At 46.0% G+C, this 24685-nt stretch overlaps 1 protein-coding gene across 7 annotated transcripts in view; it reads right to left on the bottom strand.

The window, feature by feature from the left end:
* phc3 (polyhomeotic homolog 3 (Drosophila)) overlaps positions 1-24284 on the bottom strand; it is a 45872-nt gene extending 21588 nt beyond the window's left edge. For 3 of the 7 annotated variants that reach the window (XM_078410530.1, XM_078410525.1, XM_078410531.1), the window contains exons 1-7: positions 24173-24284; positions 23992-24025; positions 7355-7532; positions 6284-6442; positions 5930-5998; positions 4142-4300; positions 2197-2286 (exon numbers count right to left, since the gene is read on the bottom strand). In XM_078410530.1, the coding sequence (XP_078266656.1) occupies positions 2197-2286; positions 4142-4300; positions 5930-5998; positions 6284-6442; positions 7355-7471 (594 nt within the window). In that variant the 5' untranslated portion in view covers positions 7472-7532; positions 23992-24025; positions 24173-24284. Of the gene's footprint in view, positions 1-2196; positions 2287-4141; positions 4327-5906; positions 5999-6283; positions 6443-7354; positions 7533-23991; positions 24026-24172 lie in introns of all 7 variants that reach the window. The other 4 variants (XM_078410527.1, XM_078410526.1, XM_078410528.1 and 1 more) reach the window with 4 other exon arrangements.
* Positions 24285-24685: the final 401 nt, after the last annotated feature.

The raw sequence follows: 24685 nt of genomic DNA, 5'->3' as shown, positions 1-24685 counted from the left end.
CCTTATAGCGCCTGAGAGCCGGCTTTGATCCTGTCTATGGTTGCTAACTGTATAGAATTTGTACATTCTCCGTGTCCGTATGGGTTTTCTCCGGGTGCTCCGGTTTCCGCGCACACTCCAGAGATGTACAGGTTTATAAATTGTTCCTATTGTGTAAGATAGCGCTATTGTAAAGGGTGATCACTGGTCGGCACAGACTTGATGGATCGAAGGGCCCATTTCCATCCTGTACCTTTAAATCTTTTGTTCCTCGTGTCTTAAGCTTTTGATTGTATCTGGTACACGTGACAATCATAAGCCAACATTGATACAAACAAGGAAACGAAGAGCTGTAGTAACTCAGTGGGTCATACAGCATCCCTTGGGAACATGGATAGTTGACATTTCGGGTCGAGACCCTTCTTCATACTCTTCTTCAGTCTGAAGATGGATCTCGGCATGACACATCACATATCCATGTCCTCCAGTGTTGCTGCCTGATCTGCCGAATCACTCCAGCACTTTGTGCTCTACACTTGATTGATTGATTAAAAGATGCAACATGGAAACAGGCCCTTTAGCCTGCAGTGACCATCGATCACCTGTTCACACTAGTTCTATGTTATCCCACTTTCTCATCCACCTCCTATGCACTGGGAGCAATTTTATGTGTGGACAATTAACCTGCAGACCTGCACAGTCTTAGGGATGTGGGAGGAAACTGGAACACCTGGAGGAAACCCATGCAGTCACAGGGAGAACATTCAAGCTCCACACTGACGGCGGCCGAGGTCGAAAATGAACCCTTGTCTCTGGCCTAGTGCCGCACCTCCATATGCACAGTTCCCATTCCATTAAATTTCTTCAAAAATATATTTTGACTCTTGACAACCTGCCTGAATCATAGAGTCATAGAGTCGTAGAGCATGAAATGGGTCCTTCGGCCCAACTTGCCCACACTGACCAACATGTCCCATCTACACTAGTCCCACCTGCCTATGTTTGGCCCATATCCTTCTAAGCCCGTCCTATCCATGTACCTGTCTGAATGTTTCTTAAACATTGTAATAGTATCTGCCTCTACTATCTCCTACAGCAGCTCATTCCATTCACCAACCACCCTATGTGTTAACAAAGTTGACCCTCAGGTTCCTAGTAAATCTTCCCCCCCCCCCCCCCCCCCCCCCTCACCTCACACCTACATCCTCTGGTTCTCGATTTCCTTACTCTGGGTAAAAGACTGTACATTTACCCTATATGTTATTTTCATGATCTTGTACACCTCTATAAGCTCACCCCACATCCTCCTGCACTCCAAGGAGTAAAGACCAAGCCTGCCCAACCTCGTCCTATAGCTCAGACCCTCGAGTCCTGGCAACATCCTCGCAAACGTTCTCTGCACCTGTTCCAGCGTAACATCTTTCCCATAACAGGGTGACCAAAATTGGACATAATACTCTTGGTGTGCCCTCACCAATGTCTTGTACAAATTGGGATGCACGGAACTGGATTCAGAACAGAATTTGCAGGACAGAAGGTCATTCGGCCCACTGTATCTGTGCTGGCTCAATAAAAAAAAGAGGCTCCCAACCTGATCCCATAACCTAGCACTGGGTTCTTAACTCTGCCGGTCATGTTCAAGGACACATCAAAATAATGGTGTAAAAATTGGTGTATCGCTGTCAGTCTGAAGAAGGGTCCTGACCAGAAAAGTCACCCATCCTTTTTCTCCAGAGATGCTGCCTGACCCACTGAGTTACTCCAGCACTCTTTGTCTATCCCATGTATTAGTGTTGACTTATTGTTGTTGCATGTACTGAGATACAGTGAACAACTATTATCCAATGCAATCACATAGTCATACTGCACGGGAACAGGCCCTTCAGCCCAATTGATCCATGCCAACCAAGATGCCCCATCTAAGCCAGTCCCATTTGCCAGGGTTAGGCCCAAATCCCTCGAAACATTTCCTATCGATGAACTTGTCCAAGTGTCTTTTACATGATGAATTTAAATGTTTGAATGATAAATTTAAACATTTAAACAATAAATTTAAATGATAATTTTGAATGTTAAATAATAAATGATCCCTGAGTGTGTGGACCTGCCTTGCAAAGGGACAAAGCTCTCAGCACCAACAGCAATGAAGAGTTAGGTGAAGGTTGGAATTTGTATTTTGTTGCATTTTCCCTGGGATGTCTGACTGTAACAACTCACCTGAGTGGGTGCAGATACCGAAGAGGAGGAGGAAGCAACAGGAATGTCGGGCTGGACAGTGGCTACAGTAGCAGTAGGAGTGAAAATCAGCTGCAGAGATAGAGAGAAGATCAGGAAAGAGCAGGAACAAAGATGAACAAAGATGTACAGGCCCTTTGGCCCATGATGTCTGTGTCGAACATGACGCCAAGATATACTCATCTGCCCGCACATGATCCATATCACAGAACGTGGAACAGTGCAGCACAAGAACAGGCCCTTCGGCCCACAATGCCTGTGCCAAATACGATGCCAAGACCAATTCTTATGTGCCTGCATGTGATCCATATCCCTCCATTTCCTGCATGCCCATGTTCCTATCTAAAAGCCTCTTAAGCACCTTTATCGTATCTACCTCCACCACCACCACCACAGGCAGCACGTTCCTGGCTCCCATCACACTCTGCATTAAAAAAGTCTGGCCCGCACATCTTTAAACTATCCTCCTCACACCTTAAAGATATGCCCTCTAATCTTTTCTGACTGTCTATCTTATCTACGCCATTGATCATTTCATATACTTCTTAATTAATCCGGCATTCCAGAAAAAAACAATCCAAGTCTGTCCGAACCTTTCCTTTTAGCTGTTACAGGTATCTACTATTCTAGGCAGCATTCCGAGTGTCATGCAAACACTCTGCTTCCAAGGGGGCTGACTTTCCACATGCTGCCTTAGAAAAGCAGCCAACATAATCAAAGACTTGTCCCACCCCGGTCATTTCTTCTTCACCCTCCTCCTGTCGTGCAGAACGTACAAAAGCTTGAAAGCGTGCATCATCAGACTTAGGAACAGTTTGTCCCCTCTGTTATCAGGCTTCTGAACGGTCCTTCCATAAGCTAGGGTACTGTTCGATTCCCCTCTATCCCATTTTCCAGTGTCTAGATTTTCCATCTCTACCCCATTGCAGGCATTGGACTTTATCAATGGAACTGGTACACTACAATGCTGAGAACTATATTCTGCATTCTGTATTTTCCCCTTTTGTTCTTGTGTTTGACTTGATTTTATTTGTGTATCGTATTTTCTGATCTGATTGGATAGTGTGCATATGTTTATAAGTTATAAGAGCAGAATTGGGCCATTCGGCCCATCAAGTCTATTCCACCATCAATCATGGCTAATCTATCCTTTTCTCTCAACCCAATTCTCCTGGCGTCTCCCCATAACCCCTGGCACACATATTAATCAAGAATCTGACAATCTCCACTTTAAAAGTATCCATTGACTTGGCATCCATAGAAACATAGAAAATAGGTGCAGGAGGAGGCCATTAGGCCCATCGAGCCAGCACCGCCAATTAATATGATCATGGCTGATCATCCAAAATCAGTCACCCCATTCCTGCTTTCTCCCCATATCCCTTGATTCCGTTAGCCCCCCAAGAGCTATACCCAACTCTCTCTTGAAAACATCCAGCGAATTGGCCTCCACTGTCTTCTGTGGCAGAGAATTCCACAGATTCACAACTCTCTGGGTTAAAAAAGTTTTTCCGCATCTCAGTCCTAAATGGCCTACCCCTTTTTCTTACACTGTGACCCCTGGACTCTCCGAACATTGGGAACATTCCACAGCCTTTTGTGGCAATGAATTTCACAGATTCACCACCCTCTAACTAAAGAAATTCCTCCTAATTTCCTTTCTAAAAGTACATCCTTATAATCTGAGGCTCTGGCCTCTGGCCCTAGACTCTCCCGCTAATGGAAATATCTTCTCCACATTCACTCTGTCCAGGCCTTTCACTATTCGGTAAGTTTCAATGAGGTCCTCCCTCATCCTTCTAGACTGCAGTGAGTGCTGACCGGTCCCGCGCTGTCAAAGTGACAACATTCCAGTCCATTGGTCAGCCACAGAGTTGGTGCCGTGCCCGTGAGTGTAACCCCGGTTCGCCCGCTGCATGCCACTCACCATCTGGGCCCTGAGATACATCTGGGCTTGGCTGGCAGTGAGGGTTGGGGTGGTGTTGCCGAGCAACATGGCCTGTTGGGTGATGCCACTGCCCGAGGTGTTTGTGGTCTGGGTGCGGCTCACCAGCTGAGGGGCAGCGGAGGAAGGCGAGAGATTAATCTGCACATGAGAGAAACCCCCCCAACCCAAAAAATAAGAGGCATTAAAGTCAAGCTGGAACAGAACGTCATCTTGGATGCAAAACAGATCAGAGATTATGGAAACGTGCAATACAGAAACCTAATCACACCGCATACATCAATAACGGAATTAATGGTTTCCCCATTCTCTTCTCCGTACTGTGGACAGAAGGAACTACAGATGCCGGTTTACAAAATGAGACATATAGTGCTGGAGTAACTCCACAGGTCAGGCAGCATCTCTGGAGGACATGGATGAGTGACATTTCAAATCGGAACCTTTCTTCAGACGGATCGTAAGAGCATTCTGGTGCATACTTCTATCAGGTGTCCTCTCAACCTCTGATGTTCCAGTGAAAACAATCCAAATTTGTCCAGCCTCTCCTTCTTACTAATATCCTCTAATCAAAGCAGAATTCTGGTCAAATTCTTCTGCACCATCGACAAAACCTCCATGTCCTTCCTGTAATAGGGCAACCAGAACTGCACGCAATACTGCAAAGGCTGAAAATCCTCCTAGTCATTCTGAAGAAGGATCCCAACCTGAAATGCCGCCTGTCCACGTTCTCCAGAAATGCTGCTGACCTGCTAATCTCGAACTTTGCGTCTTTTTTAGTAAACCAGTTCCTTGTGTCTACAAAAACTCAGAGAGTTCATCTCCAACATAACTTCCCTCTAAATACCCCTACAGTTTAGTTCAGATACAGCATGGAAACAGGCCCCTTTGGTCCACCAAGTTCATGCCGACCATCGATCACACGTTCACACTTGTTCTAAGTTATCCAACTTTCTAATTCGCTCTAGGGGCAATTTAGAGTTTTTGGTCAAGTGGTGCTGCCAACACAGCTACTGCCTCATAGCTCCAAGTGCAACCCTGACCACGGGTGCTGTCTGGGTGGAGTTTGCATGTTCTCCCTGTAACTGCGTGGATTTCCTCCATGTCCTCCTGTTTCTTCCCACATCCCAAGAACAGCCAGTTTGAACATTAATCGACCTCTGTAAATTACCCCTGATGTATAGGGAGTGGATGCGAAAGTGGGAAAACAGAGCTAGTGTGAACGGGTGATCGATGGTCGGCGTGGACTCGGTGGGCCAAAGGGCCTGTTTCCATGCTGTATCTCTAAACACTAAAGCATTAGGCTCTAAAGAACTACACACACTAACCTCAATTAATAATGGACTGTTTTTGGTTGCAGTAAGGACATTAGAATTTTGTTTTGCAGTAGGATGGGGGTTAATACTTTGTTGTATTTTTAGCTATTATATATTATCTATTGCGAGTACTGCATTTACAGGCCTGTTATGCTGCTGCAAGTAAGCTTTTATTTGTTCTGTCGGTGCATTTAGTCATCGAGAGTGTCATAAAGTCATACAGCATAGAAACAGGCTTGCCCACCCCAACCAACATGCCCCATCTACACTAGTCCCACCTGCCTGCATTTGGCCCATATCCCTCTAAACTATCCGATCCATGTTCTTGTCCATTTTTAAAAAAACCCATGATAGTACGTTATTGTATGACAATGAAACACTCTGGACTCTCTGAAGAGCATCCTGCTGCACTGTTCCCTTCAGTATTAACACACCGCGAGGGATGTTGGTGACTCACTGAGGTTTGTGACCCACTCTGTTGCTGACTGGCGCCTCCTGTTGGAGAAGATGACTGACGTCCGCCTCCCTGAAAATGCAGTGGGAAGAATAATGAGAAACACACATCGCAGAAGAATAATGAGAAACCAAGTGCAGGCTCGGCGATCGCTTCGCTCAACACCTGCGCTCGGTCCGCATTGACCAAACTGATCTCCCGGTGGCCGAGCACTTCAACTCCCCCTCCCATTCCCAGTCTGACCTTTCTGTCATGGGCCTCCTCCAGTGCCATAGTGAGGCCCCCCCCCCCCCCCCCCCCCCCACCTGTCGCCCTCCCCGCCATCCGAATCCTTTCCCCGTCCCCCGAAGGTCTCACCTGCTGGACGGATGTCAAGCTCTGGATCTGGGTGCTGCTCAGCTGTTGCTGTTGCAGTGCTGCGGTCTGCAGCATTAAGTGCTGCTGCTGTGCGGCATACATCTGCTGCAGGTACTGGGCTGCAGTGCTGGGCTGTCGGTGCAGAGCTTGCTGGATCACCTGTGGGGGTCAAGACCACGACACACTTTACAATGGAGGAACAGGGGGGAGGGGAGGGAGAGGGGAGAGGGGGGAGGGGGGAGGGGAGAGGGGGGAGGGGAGAGGGGGGAGGGGAGAGAGGGGAGGGGAGGGAGGGGAGGGAGGGGAGGGAGGGGAGGGAGGGGAGGGAGGGGAGGGAGGGGAAGGGAGGGGAAGGGAGGGGAAGGGAGGGGAGGGAGGGAGGGGAGAGAGGGGAGAGAGGGGAGAGAGGGGAGAGAGGGGAGAGAGGGGAGAGAGGGGAGAGAGGGGAGAGAGGGGAGAGAGGGGAGAGAGGGGAGAGAGGGGAGAGAGGGGAGAGAGGGGAGAGAGGGGAGAGAGGGGAGAGAGGGGAGGGGAGAGAGGGGAGGGGAGAGAGGGGAGGGGAGAGAGGGGAGGGGAGAGAGGGGAGGGGAGAGAGGGGAGGGGAGAGAGGGGAGGGGAGAGAGGGGAGGGGAGAGAGGGGAGGGGAGAGAGGGGAGGGGAGAGAGGGGAGGGGAGAGAGGGGAGGGGAGAGAGGGGAGGGGAGAGAGGGGAGGGGAGAGAGGGGAGGGGAGAGAGGGGAGGGGAGAGAGGGGAGGGGAGAGAGGGGAGGGGAGAGAGGGGAGGGGAGAGAGGGGAGGGGAGAGAGGGGAGAGATGTAGGGGGAAGAAATGGGGAAGGAGAGGGGAGACTGCTGCTACGTTGGGTGGCAGGCAGAGGACAGGGAGGGAAGAGAGAACTGTTTGGTGAACTTTTGTAACTATGTCGGTGCCAGAAACGTGGCGGCATTTGTGTACTGCCAAGGCGAGGTCTGCTAGATGATTTTGCCAGGTACATGCAAAACCAAGCATTCCACTGTACCTAGGTACTTGTGACAATAAAATATAATTGAATCATTGAATGAAAAGTACGTACCTGAACAGCTTGTCGGTCCGAGCTGCTGTAGACTGAGATTTGAGGACCCTGAGCCCTGGGAGATGTGCTGACGGTGGTAGTCGTTGTGCATGTTGTAATACTTTGATCATTTTCCATGGCTGTGCAGCTCCCAACAATCAATGCATCAGATGCAACGGCCGAACGCAGGGTTTCAAAGCTGCAAGGTTGCAACACAGGAACTTAGCATTCATACCCTCAGTGCTGTCATCGAGAGTTACGGTGGCAGTGTCTATATTGGGCAGACAGCACTTACCACTTGCCAGTTCCATGGAAGTCAGTTACAAAGAGAGTTGCTGATATAAAACACGTTAGACCACATCCTGGCCGCTGTACTGATCAACGTAAATGAAGATCAGAAGAGGCAATTGGACACAGGAGCTGCAGGTGTTGGATTCTTGAGCAGACTAAAATGACAATTTCCTCAAGAGGAATTTCTTTTCGCCAAAGGATGGTGAATCAGTGGAATTCATTCCCACAGATGGCGGTGGAGACCAAGTCATTGGGTATTTTTAAAACGAAGATTGACAGAGTCTTGATCAGTAAGGGTGTCAAAGGTTATGGGGAGAAGGCAGGAGAATGGGGTTGAAGAGGAAAGATAGATCTGCCAAGATGGAATGGAGTAGAATCGATGGGCCAAATGGCCCAATTCTCCTCCTATGAGTCATAAGAATACAATGTACTGGAGTAACTTAGATCGCATCTTTGGAGGAACTTGATGGAACCTTTCTTCAGACATGATGGAAACCAGAACACAGAGGAGCAGAATTAGGCCATGCAGACCATCACGTCTGCTCTGCCATTCGTTCAAGGCTGATCTACTTTGTCCACTCAACCCCATTTGCCTGCCCTCTCCCCGTAATCTTTGATGCTCATACTAATCAAGAACCTATCAATCTCCGCTTTTAAAATGTCCAATGACGGCCTCCACAGTAGTCTGTGGCAATGAATTCCATAGATTCACCACCCTCTGGCTAAAGAGACTGTACATTCATCTCCCATCCTCGATTTCTCTATGTGTAGGAAAGAACTGCAGATGCTGGCTTAAATCGAAGATAGACACAAAATGCTGGAGTAACTCAGCAGAACAGGCAGCATCTTTGGAGAGATGGAATGGGTGACGTTTCGGCCCGAGACCCTTCTTCAGCATGCTTTGATTTCTCCATGTTCCCTCTTTCCTCTTCCACTGTCCCCTTCCATCCAAATCCCTCCCTCTACCTTTACATTTTACCCCCTTTTGACAATAGACAATAGGTGTAGGAGTAGGCCATTTGGCTCTTCGAGCCAGCACTGCCATTCACCGTGATCATGGCTGATCATGCACAATCAGTACCCCGTTCCTGCCTTCTCCCCATATCCCTTGACTCCGCTATCATTAAGAGCTCTATCTAACTCTCTCTTGAAAGCATCCAGAGAATTGGCCTCCATTGCCTTCTGAGGCAGAGAATTCCACAGATTCACAACTCTCTGACTGAAAAAGTTTTTCCTCATCTCCGTTCTAAATGGCCTACCCCTTATTCTTAAACTGTGGCCCCTGGTTCGGGACTCCCCCAACATCGGGAACATGTTTCCTGCCTCTTGCGTGTCCAATCCCTTAATAATCTTATACGTTTCAATAAGATCCCCTCTCATCCCTCTAAATTCCAGAGTATACAAGCCCAATCGCTCCATGCTTTCAACGTACGACAGTCCCGCCATTCTCTCCTAATATGACATCCTTTTGTCCCCTTTTCATCTCTAGCCTTTGTCACTTACTCCACCCATCTGCCAATCAACGTGCATCCACCTATCACTTGCCAGGTTTGTCCCACTCCCACCTTTCTTTCCAGCTTTCTCCTCCCGTCCGTCCATACCCTCCACAGATGCTGCCTGATCCACTGAGTTCCTCCAGCACTTTCTCTTTTGCTGAAGATAATTCTTCTCGAGAAGGACGGCAGAAAAGATTCATAAGGATGTTCACAAGCATACAACCCAATGGCATGAGGATTGAATTCTCCGATTTCAGGTAACCTCCCCCCCTCCCAATCCCTTCTCACCCCCACCCCCTCCCTTTGTTTACACCTCCCTGCGCCCCACCTGGACCCGCACATCCCTCCCGTCCCGTCCCCCCCCCACATTCCTTTCTCTGGCTTCACAATTTGCAACTCTACAACACTTTTGTCTTGCATCTTTTGTTCCAACCATCTGCCTGTCACCTCCCCCCCCATCACCATGCTTTCACACACACACACACAAACACACACACACAAACACAAACACACACAAAAACCTCACCTATCCATGTCCTCCGCAGATGCTGCCTGACCGCTGAGTTACTCCAGCACTTTATGTCCTCTTTTCACAAGGATATTGCATGGATGGGAGGCCTTGAGTTATGAAGACAGGCTGGATAGGCTGGGACTGACCTTACCTAAGGGGTGACCTTACAGAGGTATACAAAATCTCGAGGGCCTTAGATAAACCCACGGTCTTTTATCCAGGGTCGGGGAGTATAGAAAAGAGAGGTGGGGGCAGGACAAAGCCTGGCAAATGACAGGTGGATACAGGTGAGGGGGAAGGGGGGTTGATTGGCACCTGGGATATGCACAGAAGAGGGAAAATGAGGTTCTAATTCACTCTCACCCACTCATGCTGTCAATTACTATTGATCCACTCCAATGCCTTTCCACACACGTAGTAGGATTCTGCACCGGAGCTATGTTAGTCCAGGCTGGCACAATTCAAATCCAGACTGGGATCTCTTCACCACACTAACAGGGTGCTGTAAATTTCCTGTGGCTTGTACGGTTTCTATTGAGTTGAACCAGTAGCCACTCAGGCTGACAGCTCAGTATGAGCAGACCAGTAAAAGCATTGACAGCTTGGACTGAAGTCAGGAACAACTTAGGGATTGGAAACTAGTCTCCCTGCGTTAAAATGCCAAGACAGCGATAATTAAGTGCAATGAGGAGAAATATTGAAGATCTTACGCAGTTAGTAATCACACTCCGCCAGAACACATTTACAAGCTGACACACCGTACCGCTGAATCATTGCTAATGTGTTGCTGGAGCCACGTTAGTCGTGTGAAGAAAAAGCTCTTGTGTTCGGGAATTACCTGACAGGGAAGAAATTTACTAATGTAATGTTAGCCTGAGTGTGACGCACAATATAACTATCGAGGAAATTTTTAGGGAAGTGACAAGCCATAGGTTAATATCACATCGTGGCTGAAAGATATCCAAAACTATCTGCTTACCCACAAGATGAACCCCTGGATATGCAGAATACAGAATGAATCTGAAACACTGTTGATATAGAACAGGAACACACAGGACCAGGTCCTTCGGCCCACGATGTCTGTGCCAAACAGGATGCTATCTCTCGGTTGCCAACCATTTCAACTCAGCCTTCCCTTTCCAAAATGATCTTTCTGTCCTGGGCCTTCTCCATTGCCAGAGTGAGGCCACATGCAAATTGAAGGAACAGCACCTCATATTTCGCTTGGGTAGCTTACAACCCAATGGACTGAACAAGGAGTCCTCCAATTTTAGGCTCACTTATGTATGAACGTTGAATTCTCTAATTTTAGGTAACTTCATCTTACACTCCCCCACACCCCCCTCCCTCCTTGCCCCCTTCCTCCACCCTAGTCGTTTTACCTATTCCACAGGTCTCCACATTGTTTCTCTTGAGATCTCCCATTCCCTAGTCAACAAAGGACCAAATGCCTGAGAGCATTTGTGGCTGAACATTTGGTCTTGGTCTTTTCTCGCCTCCAGCTCCTCACCTCCCACCCCACCCCACCTAAAACTTCAGCCATCCGTTTTTCTCCAAAGATGCTGCCTGGCCCGCTGAGTTACTCTAGCACTTTGCGCCTATCTTAAGCTAATCGCCCCTTCGTGCATGTGATCCATATCCACTGTTCATTCCGGCGATCAGAACTGTTGCCCACCACATCTTTGAAAGAGCTTTCCAATTCTCCTCCCTGCTGTTTTCTCTCTTTCAAAAGGTCTGAAGTTCTTATTTGGACTCCCGTATGTGTCTATCGTATTTGCTTCCATCATCATCCTGGAAGCACGCTCCAGGCACCCACCACAATCTGTGTAAATAAAAACATGTCACGCACATCTCCATTAAACTATACTCCTCTCACCTTAAAGCTATGCCCTATAGTCTTTAACATTTCCACCCTGGGATGAAGGTTCTGACCATGTACCCTATCTATGCCTCGAGGGGCATTTCTAAACTTTTATCAGGATTCCATCAACCTCCAATATTCCAGCAAAAAACAACCCAATGTGTCCAACCTCTGAGATTAGAGGGCATTAAGTATAAGGAGATGTTGAACAAATTTGGATTATTTTCTCGAGATTCAGAGCTTGAGAGGACACCCGATAGAAGGATGATGAGAGGAACAGGTAGGATAGACAGTCAGAACCTATTTCCCAGTGTGGAATTGTTAAAGTCCAGAGGCATAGCCTTAAGGTCAAAGGGGCAACGTTTAAAGGAGAGGTGCAGGGAAAAGTTTTGTTTTACACAGAGACTGGTCGATGCCTGGAACATGCTGCCAGGGGTGGTGGTGGAGGCATGAGATGGTGGCATTTAAGAAACCTTTTTGATAGGCAGGGAATGGAGGGATATGAATCGCATGCAGGCAAAGGAGATTAGTTTAACTTGGTCTCATGTTTGGCACAGACAATGTGGGCTGAATCGCCTGTTCCTTTGCTATACTGTTTTATGTTCTAAATATTTTGGATGGCACAGTGGTGCAGCAGGTACAGCTGCCGCCTCACAGTGGCAGAGACTTGGGTCCGATCCTAACCTCGGGTGCTGTCTGCGGAGTTTGCACGTTCTCTCCCTGCAACCCGGTGGGTTTCCCTTCAGGTGCTCCGGTTGCCTCCCACATTCTAAAGTCATGGGAATAAAAACTGGCCTCAGTAAAATTTCCCCGAAAAGTGTGTCGGGAGTGGATGAGACAGTGGGCGATGGATGGTCAGCGTGGACTCAGTGGGATGAAGGGCCTGTTTCCATGCTGTATCTCTAAACTATACTAAACTTTGGGGTGGTAACAACAAAACGAAGCAGCCCTTATCAACGCACCAGCTGCTGACCCATGCTTGGGCATTTGCTCCTGCTGAGGACACAAATATAGTCATGACCTCAGCAAGTTTGACTCCAGGCGTGAGATTGCATCGCACTGCTGCATTAATTTTATCCCTGTCGAAAAGCTGGCCAGGACTGCTCTGATCACTGACGGCATCCTCATACTACCAGGAGCTCAGATTTCAGGCACCACAGACCCTTAAGTGTGTGTAGTTACTGGCTAGTGGAGATTAACCACAGCGTTGAATGTGGCTAAACTTCTCAGCACGCGATCAATAGTGGAGTGCCAATACCTTCCGAGCCGATTTACGTTAAAAAGCCTCGACCTTTAAGAGTTTCTTCACCAGTGTCAAATGACTGCCATGTTAAATGGTGCAATAAACACAGACCATGCTGGAAATACTCAGCAGGTCGGGTCCAAGACCACATCCATCCATCCAAGACTGCAAGATTGTAGAGCATGTGAACAAGGCTGCTTAAAATGGGTCATGCTTGCTTTGATTTAAAGACTAAAGATACTGAGTGAGTTACATAACAAACACACCGCCTTAAGAGCATTGAGGCAATGGCTCACAGTTCTGTATACGGGCCAAGTCTGGATCGAGACGCAGAGCAGTTGACAAGTAGGTGTAGTATCTGCCAGCAATACATATTAACATGGTCCCATCAATTCCTTCAATGTATGCATGCAGATTTTTGCAAAAAAAGGGAAAATACCAGTTTTTAATCATTGATAGCCATTCCAAGTGGCAGTACGTTAAATCTCGGGAAACCTCTCTCAATTCAATTTGCCTTTGCTGAACTAAGAACTACCTTTGCATGTCATAAGTTCACAAGTTGTAGTAGCAGAAAGAGGCCATTCAGCCCATCATGTCTACTCCGCCATTTAATCATGGCTGATCCATCTTTCCCTTTCAATCCGTCTCGTGTCTTCTCCCCATAACCCCTGACACCTGTACTAATCAGGAATCTATCAATCTCCACCTTAAAAATATCCATTGACTTGGCCTCCACAGCCGTCTAAGGCAACGAGATGCATGGCAGAGTACCATGGTGTTGCTTGTTCTGCAATTTCCAAAGCCTACATCAAAAAATCATCACTCGTTTAAGCTGGGGTATAAATGGAACTTTCACATCCCATTTTCGAGCTCTCATGGGGCCGTCTAGACAATGCGTCTATCATTACAGTTTGCTTCAAGCTACAGTATTCTACATTACAGCGTGCAGCGTGGAAACAGGCCCTTCGGCCCAACTCGCCCACAATGACCAACATGTCCCTTCTACACTCGTCCCACCTGCCTGCGTTTGCCCCATATCCTTCTCAACATATCCTATCCACGCACCTATCTAAATGTTTCTTAAACGCTGCGCTAGTACCTGGCTGAACTTCCTCCTCTGGCAGCTCATTCCATACAGCCACCACCCTTTGTGTAAAAATGTTACCCCCCGGGTTCCTATTAAATCTTTCCCTACCCAATGTAATACTAATTTTGCAAGCATCAGACTTCTGAACGGTCCTTCCATAAACTAGCGTGGTGTCCTGATATACGCATTGAGGATATTCAACTTTTTCTCTGGAACTGCTACACTACGATGCTGAGAAAATATATTTTGTCGCCTGGTATTTTTCTCTTTGCTCTACCTGTTGTACTTGTGTATGGCTTGATTGTATTTATGTATAGCATTTTCTGATTTCATTGAATAGCACGCAAGCAAGATTTTCATTGTACCTCGGTAAACTTAATAATAAACCATTACCAATACGAAATATCGATCTTTCACTCAAGGTGATGAATTGTAACCAATTAACTTACCAACCGGCCCGTCTTTGTGGTGTGGGTAGAAATCGGAGCACCCGGATGTAACCCAGGCGGCAACAGGGAGAACATGGAAACTACTCACAAATAGAACCTGAAGTCAGGATCAAACTCACGTTACTCTGGTGCTGTGAGGCAGTGGCTCTACCTGTTTCATCTCCCTTTTGGGTGGAGAATCAATCCCAATGGTTCAAGATACCATCTTCAAAGGACCAGGCCTTTTGCCCAGTTCACAATCATTTTTTTTAAATCGAACCATCCATCAATAATTTGCAAACCTATAAACAACTGTCACTGTAAGCCAGGCTAAAATATTGTCCAGTGACTTAATAAACAAACGTGAAATTTCATGTTTTCCACCTATTCTCTCCTCTTCTCACACTTTATGTATTTTAATCTCTGGCCTTTGACCAACCATTTGCCAATCAACCCCCCCCCCCACTTCCCTGTATGCACATATCACTTTCTGGAGGAAGCCACACAGTGCTGGAGAACCCAGCGGGTCAGGCAGCATCTCTGGAGAAAATGCATAGGTGACGTTTTGGGTCGGGATCAGCCTTCAGACTGATTGTTGGGGGGGGGGGGGGGGGAGCTGGAAGGGAGGAGGGGCAGGACAATGCATGGCAGGAAATAAGCCAGTACAGGTAAGGGGGGGGGGGGTTATTTGATAGGCAGATGGCTTAGTTAGACAAAGTCTCATCAAGGTATAACTTTCCAGGCTTTGTCCCACCCTCACTTCTCTTCCACCTTTCTCCCACCATCAGTAATTAGTCTGGAGAAGGGTCCCCGCCTGCAACATCATCTGTCCATTTCCCTTCTCAGATGCTGCCTGACCCGCTGAGATTCTCAAGCAGTTCGCATTCTTTTTTCCAGAGGAGGTAGTTGAGGTGTCCCCTTCCACCTATATCCCTTCCTCTGGCACCTCCTCCTATGGTACAGAAGTGTGAACATGCATGCCTCCAGATTCAGGAACAGTTTCTTCCCAACTGTTATCAGGCAACTGAACCATCTCATCACCATCTAGAGAACGGTCCTGATCTCCCATCTGCCTCATTGGAGACCCTCGGACTATCTTTGAGCTGACTTTATCTTGCACTAAACATTATTCAGTTTATCCTGTGTCTGTGCACTGTGGACACCTTAATTGTAATCATGTATAGTCTTTTCACTGACTGGTTAGCACGCAGCAACAAGCTTTCCACTGACTGGTTAGCACGCAGCAACAAGCTTTCCACTGTACCTTGGTACATGTGACAATAAACGAAACTAAACTGAACGATCCACATTTTCCAGAGATGCTGCCTGAGCTGCCGAGTTACTCCAGCACTTTGCGTCTTTGTTTGTGAAGCAGCATCTGCAGTTCCTCATCTCTCCATGAAATCTATCTGATGGTTTCATTTTACTTTTCAGTTTGCCAAGCACCTTCAGCTTTGAGGCTTCCTGGCCCTTAGCCACAGCATTTCCCAGTCTCCGGTCTTGGCATCAGAGTACAATGAGGCAATTCTGGACAGTGAGCACTGTGTCCGTGCCGAACCAAGCAGTGATTGATTATAACTTGACTCACACGGTCGCATCGCCTTCTCTTTGGATTATTCCTCACTCTCCAAACTGAAAAATGTCCTGTCTTTTGCAAAACAGAATACATGCGTTCCATGCCTGCTTTCCATGACTTACATTCTCTGGAGTTTACTAAATTGAGCGGTGCTTTATATAATCGAGGCATTAAAAATTATACGCAAAACACAAACTTCTGGAGTAACTCAGTGGGTCAGGCACCATCGCTGGAAAACGTAGATAGGTGATATTTCGGGTGGGTCTGAAGAAATGTCCTTACCTGAAATGTCACCTATCCATGTTCTCCAGAGATGCTGCCTGACCTGTTTTGCATGCTATGTGAACAGAACAAACCATACACGAGAACTACTGCTGGTGCAAAACAAGAAAGGAAACTGCATGCTGAAAAGTGCATGGAGCTGCAGTGACATTCCCTCAATCTGTGGTGTAAATGGATGGGAGATTGTTCGGGCCAGGGCCCTTCTTCAGACTGGTACATAGATTTCCTCCACAGATGCTGCCTGACCCACTGATTTCTTCCAGCACTTTGTGTTTTGTTCAAGATTCCAGCATCTGCAGTTGCTTGTGTCTCTTTTCAAAATTATAGATGGGTATGATAGATTCCCTGCTGCAAAGGGACATAAACTGAAAATTGGATTGAAATCAGGAAACATAAACAACAGCGGACACCGCTTCTCCCAATGGAGAAGACCCTTGGGGGCCTAGGACAATTGACAATGGCAAACCGAGATACAAGGAACAATCGATGCTGGTTTACAAAGGAAAACACGGAGTGCTAGAGTAACTCAATGGGTCAGGCAGCTTCTCAGCAGTACATGATACTACATTGATGTTTTAAGTTGAAAACCTCCTTCAGACCGATTCAGATTTTAGTTCTATATAGTCAAGGACACGTGAAATCAAAGCAGTAGCCAGCCAGGTGGTCACTTACGTCTGCTCTGCCATTTAATAGGATCACGGCAGATTTGATCTGGGCCACATGCAGTGTGTGGATGAGAAAGTTAGGATAACACAGAGCTAGTGTGAACTGCTGATCGATGGTCGGCGTGGACTCGGTGGGCGAAGGACCTGTTCCTATGTTGGAGCACTAAACTAAAGCAAAACATTTAAATATCTTTAAATATTTTTATTGTACCTGCCTTAACCATTTACTCTGGCAGCTCATTCCATATATGTACCACCCTCTATGTGAAAGTGTACCTATTAAATATTTCCCTTCAAAGCGTAAACCTATGCCCTCTAGTTCTTGATTCCCCAACCCTGGGAAAAAGACTGTGAATTCCCTCTACCTATACCTAAAGAATATTATCCGCTGTTCCAACACACTAACTTTTTGTGCTCCACGTATATAGACAGTCAGATTACTTAGGTTAGGTTAGAGATGCAGCATGGAAACAGGCCCTTCAGCCCTCCACACCAACCATCGATCACCAATACTCTATTTCTACACTGTCCAATAGTACACGCAGGACAATTGACTAACAAACCTGCATGTCCTTGGAATGTGGGAGGCAGCCGAAGCACCCGGACAAAACCCACGCGGTCACAGGGAGAATGTGCAAAGCTCCGCACAGCAAGGTTATTATGGAATCCAGGTCTCTGTTGCTGTGAGGCAGCAGCTCTACAGTTGTGCTGCACTGTAATCCGTCTGTACAACAGGACTCTGTCATCTTTCTCCATCTAAACAAAATACTACCTTTCCAATTCACCTTGCAAAGTGAAGAACAGTATCAAAGGATCAGGATCAAAGGCAGTTAAATTGAAGTCCAAATCAACCATCGATCTAACTCAATGGGAGTAAAAAACACAAGGGGAAGTTGGTCAACAAGACCAGGTCAAATACTTTTACTGATTAATAACAATTTTATTTCAGCAAGCAGGGACTCATTTGATTTATTAGCCAACTAATTATAGGAATATGCTCGCCTTTATGCCCTGTTAATCTTCTTTGTAGCTATTTTATAACATGTTACTTTCTCCCGGATCTAATTACGTGCAGGCACCACTCCTCCAGGATCTAACTTCAACAACTCTGTAACTGACCAATGGTTCCCCTAAAGGACACTAACTTTGAAACTTTTTTTACCACATCATCTTCTCATCATCCCACCAACAATAGAAACCTCCAGATTCAGGGATCGTTTCTTCCCAGCTGTTATCAAGCAACTGAACCATCCTCTCACCAACTAGAGAGCGGTCCTGGCCTCACATCTACCTCTCTGGAGGCATTTGAACCAACATTAGTCTGACTTTATTGGAATTTATCTAGAACTAAATGTTATACCCTTTATCCTGTATCGGTATACTGTGGTCAGCTTGATTGTAATCATGTGTAGTCTTTTCTCTGACTGGATAGCACGTAACAAAAAGCTTTTCACCGTACCTTGGTATACATGACAATCATAATAAACTAAACTAAACTTGATCGCCATTCTCCAAGGAGAAGGAGCTCATCGGAAGAGCAGTGGAGACAAACCACACACTGGCTCGACGCAAGAGATTGCAGGTGAGAGAGAGAACATTATAACACTGGTTTAAAGCACACCAACGCCTCTCGTTCCTTCGAAGGCTTAGGAAGTTCGGAGGTGCCCTCACCAACTTTTACAGGTGCACCATACAAACAAAGCAAGGCCAACTAGAGAGCGCTACTAAGTTACCATCTGCCTCACTAGAGACTCTCGGACCATCATTACTTACAATACAATACAATACAATACAATATATCTTTATTGTCATTGTACCCAGGGGTACAACGAGATTGGGAATGCGCCTCCCATACGATGCAATAATTTAAGTAATTTAGACAGCAGCAACCCAACGAAACGAAACAGTTGTAACAGTTTTGGACATGGTAAAGTGCAAGTTGATCTATGCGTTGTGGCCATCCGGCTCAGCAGGACCGGTTCATAGCAGCTATGGCCCTGGGGATGAAGCTGTTCCTGAGTCTGGAGGTGGGGTAACCTCTCAGTTAAAAGACAGCTTTTAACTTTTGATAGTGCCCTGCTCTCTGAAAAATGAAATGTCAGCTCAGAATCTCACGCTTACAGTTATGAAGTTAAATTTAGTTTATTATTATCATGTATACCAAGGTATGGTGAAAAGCTTTTTTGTTGCTTGATATCCAGTCAGCGGAAAATCATATATAGTTTTTCCGCTGACTGGATATCAAGCAACAAAAAAGCTTTTCACCATACCTTGGTACACATGATAATAATAAACTAAATTTAACTTCATAACTGTAAGCGTGAGATTCTGAGCTGACATTTCATTTTTCAGAGAGCAGGGCACTATCAAAAGTTAAAAGCTGTCTTTTAACTGAGAGGTTAAACTGATGGGCCACATGGATTTTTTTTTGTGAATGCAAAAGATTCAACTCAAGAAGAGTTGTCCACAGTGCCCTTGTCACCATTCATCCCTCACTCGGTATCACAACAAGATCGCTTTGATGTTGCTGATCTCGGGTGCATGCTGAATGTAAACTGAAACCCTTTTTGCAACACTTCGTTGAGTCATACAGCACAGATGGCTGGTATAACCTTATGTACTTCTACCCGCCCTCACCCTCCTTCACTCCACACAAAGCAAACCCAACCTATTCAATCTGTTGACATGAGGAACCCAACTCCCATCCGGCAGAAGGTACAGAAGCGCACACCACCAGACTCGGGATCAGCTTCGTCCCCTCTTATCAAGCTTCTAAACGGTCCTTCCAAAAGCTATGGTACTGTCCGATTCACCTCTACCCCATTGCGGACAATGGACTTTGTCTTTGGAACTGATGTGCCACAGTGCTGAGAACTATATTCTGCACTGTATCTTCCCCTTTGCTCTACCTATTTCGCTCGAGTTTGACTCGTTTGTATTTATGTATAATATAATCTGATCTGATTGGATAGCATGCAAAACAAAGCTTTTCATTGTACCCCGGTACATGTGACAACAATGAACTTAAAGCTAATCAAATCAAGACGGGTACAGATAAGATGAATGGCCATAGACACAAAATGCTGGAGTAACTCAGCAGGTCAGGCAGCAACTCTGGAGAGAAGGAACGGGTGACGTTTCGGGTCGAGATCCTTCTTGAGATGGATGGCCATTATCTTTTCTCCGAGTTAGGGGAGTCTAAAGCTAGGTGAGCATAGGTTTAAGATGAAAGGGGAAAGATCTAAAAGGCATCTGAGGGGCAACTCTTTTGACATGGAGGAACAAATCATTGCAGTAAAACAAGCACTAGAAATTGACCTGCCCCAGCAAGAGGAAGTCCGACCAACTTCCTCTGACATTTAATGCTACTGCCATCATCATAGTTAATGCTATCAACTTCCTGGAGATCACCACTGACCCGAATTAAACAAGTGGCTACAAAATCAAGTTGGAGGTTTGGTATTCTTTGGTGTCTTACATACCCCCAAAACACGATTCTTCACTGCAACTCGAGGGCCTGTACAACTGCCCCTCCCAAGACTCCAACCTTTATCACCTGAAGGGATGACAGCATTGAATCCTACCAACAACACTGTGGCGCGGTGGTAGGGCTACTGCCTCACAGTGCCAGGGACCTGGGTTCGATCCTGACCCTGGTGCTGTCTGTATGGAATTTGCATGTTCTCCCTGTGACCGATTGGGTTTCCTCTGGGTGTTCCAGCTTCCTCCCACATCCTTTGTTAGAGACATTTTGGTCAGTGATTAGGATTGGACTGAGGTTATCGAGGACCTCAGAAGGGCAGAGGTTTGGAGATCAGGCTTCAGTGGGTCAGAGCCTGAACCACTCCAATGCATGGTGGGGGTGTGAGGGAAAGAGATGGACAAAAGGCTAATAGAACATAGTGTACAGCACAGGAATAGGCCCGTCTGCCTGCAATATCTGTGTCAAAAATAATGCCAAGCCAAACTAATCTTATCTGCCTGTACATGATCCATATCCCTCCATTCCATGTGCCCCTCTGACAATCTCTTAAATGCACGATCGTATTTGGCTCCACCACCATCCATGGCAGCAAGTTCCAGGCACTCACCAATCTCTGCGTTAAAAAGATTTGGTCCGCACATCTTTATCCCTTTCACCTTAAAGCTATGTCCTCTGGTATTTGACATTTACAGCCTGGGAAATGGGAAAAGGCCTGGGAAAACGTTTCTGACTGTCTACCCTATCTATTATACCTCATAACTTTATATACTTCTATCAGGTCTTGCCGCAACCTCTGACATCCAGAGCAAACAGTCCAAGTTTGTCCAACTTCCCCTTATAGCCAATGCCTTCGAATCCAAACACCATTCTGGTAAATCTCTTCTGCAACCTCTTCAAATTCTCTGCATCCTTCCTGCAATGGGGCGACCAGAACTGTATGCAATACTCCAAATGTGACCAAACGAAAGTCCTATATAGCTGCATCATAACTTCCTGATACATGAAAGCTAGCCTTCTTTACCACTTTCTATACGTATTGGCACCTTCAGGGAGTTATGGACTTGGACCCCAAGATCCCAGCATCTGCAGTTCCTTGTGTCCCCAAGATCCCTCTGTACATTAATGATGTTAAGGATCTCAAGGGAGTTATCTTATGGGACTTATCTTCTTGATGTCCCACTAGGCTTTGTACAATAAAGACATGGCTCTCTTGACAAATGATCAATGATTGCCCCTCTCAGGGCAAAATTATCTAATTTCTAGGCTAGGCAGGATGATTGTTGGATTTACCTTACACAGGTGCCAGAAGATATAATCCACACTAAGAAATGGCCAAGCAAAAATCTCCACTGTGATGCAAAATATTCCAGGAATAGCTGTAATCATATGTCATTCCATCCAAAAATTATTTGTCATTTAACCTCTCCTGCAGTCCACCTTTTCACATATCTTTTGTCCTCTTCTCCCCTTCCCCTGCTCTGTTACACCCCCTGTTTTATGTAGAAATAAAGAACTGCAGATGCTGATTTATACCAAAGATAGAAATAAAGTGCTGGAGTAACTGAGCGGGTTAGGCAGCATTCCTGGAGAAAAAGAATGGGTTTTTATTCACAAAATGCTGGAGTAACTCAGCAAGTCAGGCAGCATCTCGGGAGAGAAGGAATGGGTGACGTTTCGGGTCGAGACCCTTCTTCAGACTGACAAGAATGGGTGATGTTTCGGGTTGAAACATCACCCGTCCTTTTTATCCAGTGATGCTGCCTGACCAGCTCAGTTACTCCAGCGCTTTGTGTCTAAACCTGGTATTATTCCCATTTTTGAGAATCAATAACTCTGCATCTCTTTCCACGGATGTGGACTGACATGCTGAGTATTTCCAATATCTTTTCATTAATTCAACATTTTTCTTCTTTGAGGTCTATGTTTATTATTGCCACGTGTACCGGGGTACAGTGAAAAGCTTTGTTTTGCATAATATCCAATCAGATAATACCATATTATACGATTATTCTGCTGCAAATGAGAATTTCATTGTTCTGCTTTTGGTCATATGACAATGAAATATTCTTGACTCAAACCAAAGTACATTAGACAGATCAAAGGGGAACATACAGTGTGCAGAATACAGTTCATAAAATACAAAAGAAAATATTAAAATAAATAATTCAAACATTAGTGTGCAACATCATGAAAGGCAGAGATAGAGTGGATGTGGAGAGTATGTTTCCATAAGTGGGAGAATCTAGGATCAGAGGGTACAGGTTCACTATAAAAGGATGTACCTTTAGAAAGAAGATGATGAGGAATTTCTTTAGCTAAGCGGCAGTGAATCTGTGGACTTTGTTGCCATAGACCACAGTGGAGGCCAAGCGGGGATTGAATGGTTCTTGATTAATAAGAGTGTCAAAGGATATGGGGAGAATGCAGGAGAATAGGGTTAGAGGGAAAAATAGGTCAGCTGTGATTGAATGGTAGAACAGATTTAATGGGCCAAATGGCCTAAATCCTATTCTGTGTCCTATGATCTTATCACAATCAAACACTCTTGACTATACTTTTCACACGAAGGGTGATGGGTGTATGGAATGAGCTGTAGGAGGAGGTAGTTGTGTCACGTACTTCTGTAACATTTAAGAAACATTCAGATAGATATATAGATAGGATAGGTTTGGAGGGATATGGGCCAAACGCAGGAAGGTGGGACTAGTGTAGATGGGACATGTTGGTCGGTGTAGGCAAGTTGGGCTGCAGGCCCTGTTTCCACACTGTGTGACTCTTATACATAAATGCCATCGTCAAACTCAAGAACAATAGACAGAGCAAAAGGGAAATAGAGTGCAGAAAATATTTCATAAAATACAAAAGAAAATATTAAAACAAATAATTCTAACAGCAACACAAAACGTTAAAACAAAAACCCTGAAATAATCTTCCTATTCGTGCATCAACTTTCCAGCTATGTTAACTCAATCTGATTAGTGGCTCTTAATACATGCACAGGTGACTGTAGAACTACAGATCCCAGGGAACACCTCAGGCTCGGCGCAAACTCAGTTCCTCCTGTCTATATCAAGAGACGTCACGTCTTGCATTTATTCAATAAAGGCATTTCCCCCCGACTCTGTGACATTAAATGCACCCTTTAACCCATAACACTGTCGCCGTGCATTTTGGCTAACAGGTGTGGAGGATGCATAGGGTAAAATATCGCTCCCCTCTCATTACAACCGCACTCTCCCCCCACCCCCGCCCGAATCACCCACCATTTCGTTTCACCAAGGTGCTAATATCACAGCATTAAGTCCGCTACACAAAGCTGTCCAATAAGAGGTTAACTCTGGCACTACAGTTCTGACAGGCTGCGTGTTTAAAAAAAAACAGAACATTAACAATATGCAATTAAAATGCATTTTCCCTGAGTGCATTGTTTGCTGTACTGAATTACAACTCAAGCCAGCAGTTTCCGCTATTCGGGGTGTTTGCAATTTGCAACAACCCTTCATCAATATTCCAGACCTCTTAATGGCAATATATGTTGTATTATTTTCATTTCACTGCTTAAAATTTCCACGGGAAAGGTTTACAGGACGGTGAAGGCAAGCCTAATAGAAGCAAACACACTACACAAACTCTTGCATCACTGAATCTAAAATCGAATTATTTAAAACCATTTCCATTCATTGTCATTTTTTATTTTTTTTACTTGCTGTGATAGATTATCGGGCAGAAGTTACCTGGGATTTCCTCTGGATCGGACTCTGCAATCGGCTGCAAATATAAACAAGAATATGCATCAGCTCAATTAGTTCGTATCATTATTCCCGTGGTTGAAATGCTTGGCACAAGATATGTGGTTTATCGCGACAGAGGCGAAAATGACTGTGTATTGATTGCGAAGAGGATGCATGGGCTTACCTGCATTGAACCGGTGTTATGGTGCTTGCATCTCTTTCTGTCTCTCTTTCCCCCACCCCCATTCTCCCTCCCTCCCCCCAACTACTTAATGTGACCAGGCGAAGCTTTTCAACACACCAGCAGAAGCGCAGTCACGTATTGCATTGCGCAGGAGTCTGAAGCGAGCGCAGGGGAGGGAAGGGAAGGGAAGGGGAGGGGAGGGGAGGGGAGGGGAGGGGTCGGAGGGTGATCTGCACATCGAAAAGGAAAGTTGCTTTTTGAAATGTGAACGCACAGCACCACGCAGAGCACAAGAGGAAGCAGAGCAGGTCCAACAACACTAACAGCTTTGAGACACAAGAAACTGCAAATGCTGGAATCTTGAGTGAAACACAAAGTACTGGAGGGCAGCATCTGTGGAGGAGGGCCATTTCTCTTCTCCGTGGGGCAGAGGTACAGAAGCTTAAACGTGCCTACCACCAGACTCGGGAAATGCTTCCAATCCACTATCAGGATTCTGGTCTTTCCATTAGC

This window comes from Rhinoraja longicauda, chromosome 13, assembly GCF_053455715.1.
Source record: "Rhinoraja longicauda isolate Sanriku21f chromosome 13, sRhiLon1.1, whole genome shotgun sequence".
NCBI classification, from domain to species: domain Eukaryota; kingdom Metazoa; phylum Chordata; class Chondrichthyes; order Rajiformes; family Arhynchobatidae; genus Rhinoraja; species Rhinoraja longicauda.
This window is presented reverse-complemented; position numbering and strand designations above follow the sequence as displayed.